Source organism: Vipera ursinii (genome assembly GCF_947247035.1).
Source record: "Vipera ursinii genome assembly, chromosome: 6".
In the NCBI taxonomy this organism is placed as follows: Eukaryota; Metazoa; Chordata; class Lepidosauria; order Squamata; family Viperidae; genus Vipera; species Vipera ursinii.
The window spans coordinates 11,524,863-11,528,113 of record NC_139515.1 but is presented as its reverse complement, the minus strand read 5'-3'; the positions used below and the strand labels follow the sequence as shown (position 1 = coordinate 11,528,113).

Below are 3,251 nucleotides of genomic sequence, written 5' to 3'. Positions count from 1 at the left end.
AAAAAGGTCGACTCCTTCGGCCCTGGATCCCTCGATGATCCCCGTCGTCTCCCTGCTAGCCGTGTGATCCACCCACACCCTGCCAGCCCTTGCATTTCCAGGTGGTCTCCCATCCCGAGAGCGGCACGAGTCGCGCAACTGGCCAGCGACCGAAGGCATCCGAGATCCTTACGCGGAGGAGGGCGGAGCGCCACGCAGCCCGCCGTCCTCGGAAGTCCTCCGCCCGGTTTCCCGGGCGACGAAGGCCACGCCCCGCGACGCGTCGACTTTCCCTCCCCCCCTCCCGCCTCTCCCTGGGGGCGGGGCGCGGCGCTTGCCGGAAGCGGAAGCCGCTGCCGCTCCTCGCGGGCAGCGCCACGGCCGGGAGGAAGCGGCCGCTACGAGCCCGACGGCGGTGGGTCTCTCGAGCGAGGAAAGCACGGGCAGGAGCGGCGGGTGGGGGGACGATGGCAAGCGATGCCCTGGGAGCCGCCTCACCGCTCTGTCTCGCCGCCGCGCCACCTGGGGAAAGCCAGCCCTCAAGCAGCAGCACCGAAGACGGGGGGAGGGGCACCCCCGGCTTCCCCCTTGGACTTCCGGTTCTAGCGGGAGGGAGCAGTGGGCGGGCAGGCCTAGACCGTCGCTCTCTAGGAAAGCCCAAGGCGGAAGCGCCGGGGGAGGGACCGGAGCTTCCCCGGAAAGCGCGGGAATTCTTCCTCGGGTCTTGATGAAGGGCTTGCTTGGTGCGCCCGCTAAGGCCCCGGTGGCAGCTGTGTCAAAACGCGCGCAGCCTTGATGATAGCATTCATTGATGGCTTTGGCTGTAAGTATAGAGAAGTGTTTCGCAACCGCATCCCCTTTAAGATGGTGGGGCTTCAACTCCCCATGTCCTGGCTGGGGAATTCTGGGAATTGAAGTCCAGCCATCTTAAAGGCAATGCAGTTGAGAAACATTGGCGTGGAACAAGGGGTCTTCAGGCTTGGCCCTTTCACGACTTGTGGACTTCAACTCCCAGAATTCCTCAGCCAGCGTGCCTGGCTGAGGAATTCTGGGAGTTGAAGTCCACAAGTCGTGAAAGGGCCAAGTCTGAAGACCCCTGGTGTAGAGCAGAGAGAGAGAACGAACTATAAGCCGCATCTCAAAACACTGCTGGCTTTGAAAAAAAACGTTAAAATATATTTTCAGTGTGAATTCTGTCATTTGAATTTGTTTCTCCCGTTCTAGAGAGTATACAGAGAATATATTGATACGAAAAGTAGCTCCAGATTCTGCTGGCTTTTGACTACAAACTCCCTCTTCCTGGGCGAGTCAGGAGGAAAAAATAGGGGACCGTGGCTGGTTCTTAATGCTGCTTGTGTAATAGTTTCTTGTCATGCCTGTTGAGGATCCTCTTTATTACTTACTCCGTTTTGGACCAGCATTGAGGTTGTTGCAGACGCAGAGAAGCCGTTTTGTTGCATCTAATCCGGATCTTTGAGGCTGGACTAGGTGGCATGAGCAAGGGATCAGCCATATCTTGCGATCTTCATCTTTCAGGGACACGTTGGTTGGGAAACTGGCTTTTCCCTTTCTGGCGGCCAGTTTGACTGGGGCTCTTGTTTGAAAATAGCCTGGTATCCTTTCATCCACAGCATTATGACTTCATCAGGTTCCCACCAGAGCTGTTGGGCTGATTCAGGCAGTGCTTTTGCTGGTGGGGGCTTCTCAGAGGAAGGAGACCAGGAAGAACGTATTTGTGGAGGCCCAGTTTTACAAGGAGAAGGCTTCTGTGCAACCACGGTGGGGTGGCACTAGATTCTTTAAAGAAGCATCTGTTGGCCAAACAGGAACTCCTATCCTGAGTTCCTAATGCCAGGGATAAACATATAAAACTAGATGACTGTTAGATCAGTAAATTTGGAGTTTTAAGGATGCTGTGGGTCCTCTTGCAAAATGGCTGCCTTGAAGATGACCTATCACAAAACTATTTCATGGAAGAATGGCAAATGAAATTGTGCTCCCACTATTTTCTCTATAGTTTACTTTTGCTTTGGGGGAAGATATGTGCGCACCTTTCTAAACAAGGCACTGAGGTATGACCATGCATCATTTTCAGTTTTCTAAGAATCTTTGATTATATGCTAGAGCAGGAGTAGGCGACCTTGGCTCTTTTATGACTCATGGACTTCAACTCCCAGAATTCCTGAGCAAGCCATGCTGAGGGGAAAGAGAGGTTTCCAGGCTGAGCCATGCTGACTCAGGAATTGAAGTCCACAAGTCATAAAAGAGCCAAGCTTGCCTACCCTTGTGCTAGAGTATACCCAGAAATTCCATACTAGATGTTTTGCATTGTGCTGCCTTCTTTTTTATTTTGTTTTTAAATGTAAACCCTTTAAAATATGGGGCTTGCGTGCCTCCTTTACTAGGAGCCCAAGAGTTGCAATGTGAAGACCACTTTGGGGGTTGTTTTTATAATATTTGTTGAGAGATATTACAGCCAGAGGGATATCAGATATGTACATATAGTGGCAAGGATGATGGTTAGTTGCAATTTCAACTGTCAGCAATGTGCAGTTTGGCTCTCAAGGAGTAGCTCAGTTTTCCTGTTTTTAAAGCCCCAAAGTGGACTGGAAATTTCCCAAATTCCAATCCTTCATAGTTTTTATAGAACCATTGTCTCTCAGAAACATAACAGTGAGACATCTGGGCTAAATTTGCCTCTTTTCCAACACCCCAATTTTGTATGAAGGTGTGGAATTTAATGTCATTGGCAGATCATACTAGACACTTCCTCATGTTATTGATGTTACTGGCATGCCTATCTCGGTTTTTCTGGGGGATCTCAAAGTAGTTTACTCCCCTCTAATTTCATCTGTATGGCAGCAACTCTGGCTGGTCAGAAGTGTGACAGTTCCTTGAGATTGTGTCTTAGGAAATAGGGTACCTGAACTATTATGCAACATTATTACTATATCTTTGGTTATCAGGCTATAAAGATCCTGATTTTGTCGTCTTTTTCTTTTTTTTAAACTAGATCTGAAACACAACTAATTGTCACTTGCTGTGATGCAGTAGTGCTATAAAATGGCTAAAAGAGTGGCAGAGAAGGAGCTGACTGACAGAAATTGGGATCAGGAAGAAGAAACGGAGGAGGTAAACAAGGCTTGCTTTCATTAACTTAGAGCAACAGTACGTGAAGTGCACAAATGCATGTCGCAGTATTTTTGATATCTATGAAAAAGTACTCTGCAAAACTGGGAAGGTAATGGGCCAGTCTGTCCAGCCTTTCTTGA

General features: G+C 49.6%; 1 protein-coding gene across 3 annotated transcripts in view; it reads left to right on the top strand.

The window, feature by feature from the left end:
- Window positions 1–311: 311 nt before the first annotated feature.
- NUP50 (nucleoporin 50) overlaps window positions 312–3,251 on the top strand; it is an 18,592-nt gene continuing 15,652 nt past the window's right edge. For all 3 annotated transcript variants that reach the window (XM_083366317.1, XM_083366318.1, XM_083366316.1), the window contains exons 1-2: window positions 312–394; window positions 2,993–3,111. In XM_083366317.1, coding sequence (XP_083222443.1) covers window positions 3,043–3,111 — 69 coding nt within the window. In that variant the 5' untranslated portion in view covers window positions 312–394; window positions 2,993–3,042. The remainder of the gene's footprint in view (window positions 395–2,992; window positions 3,112–3,251) is intronic.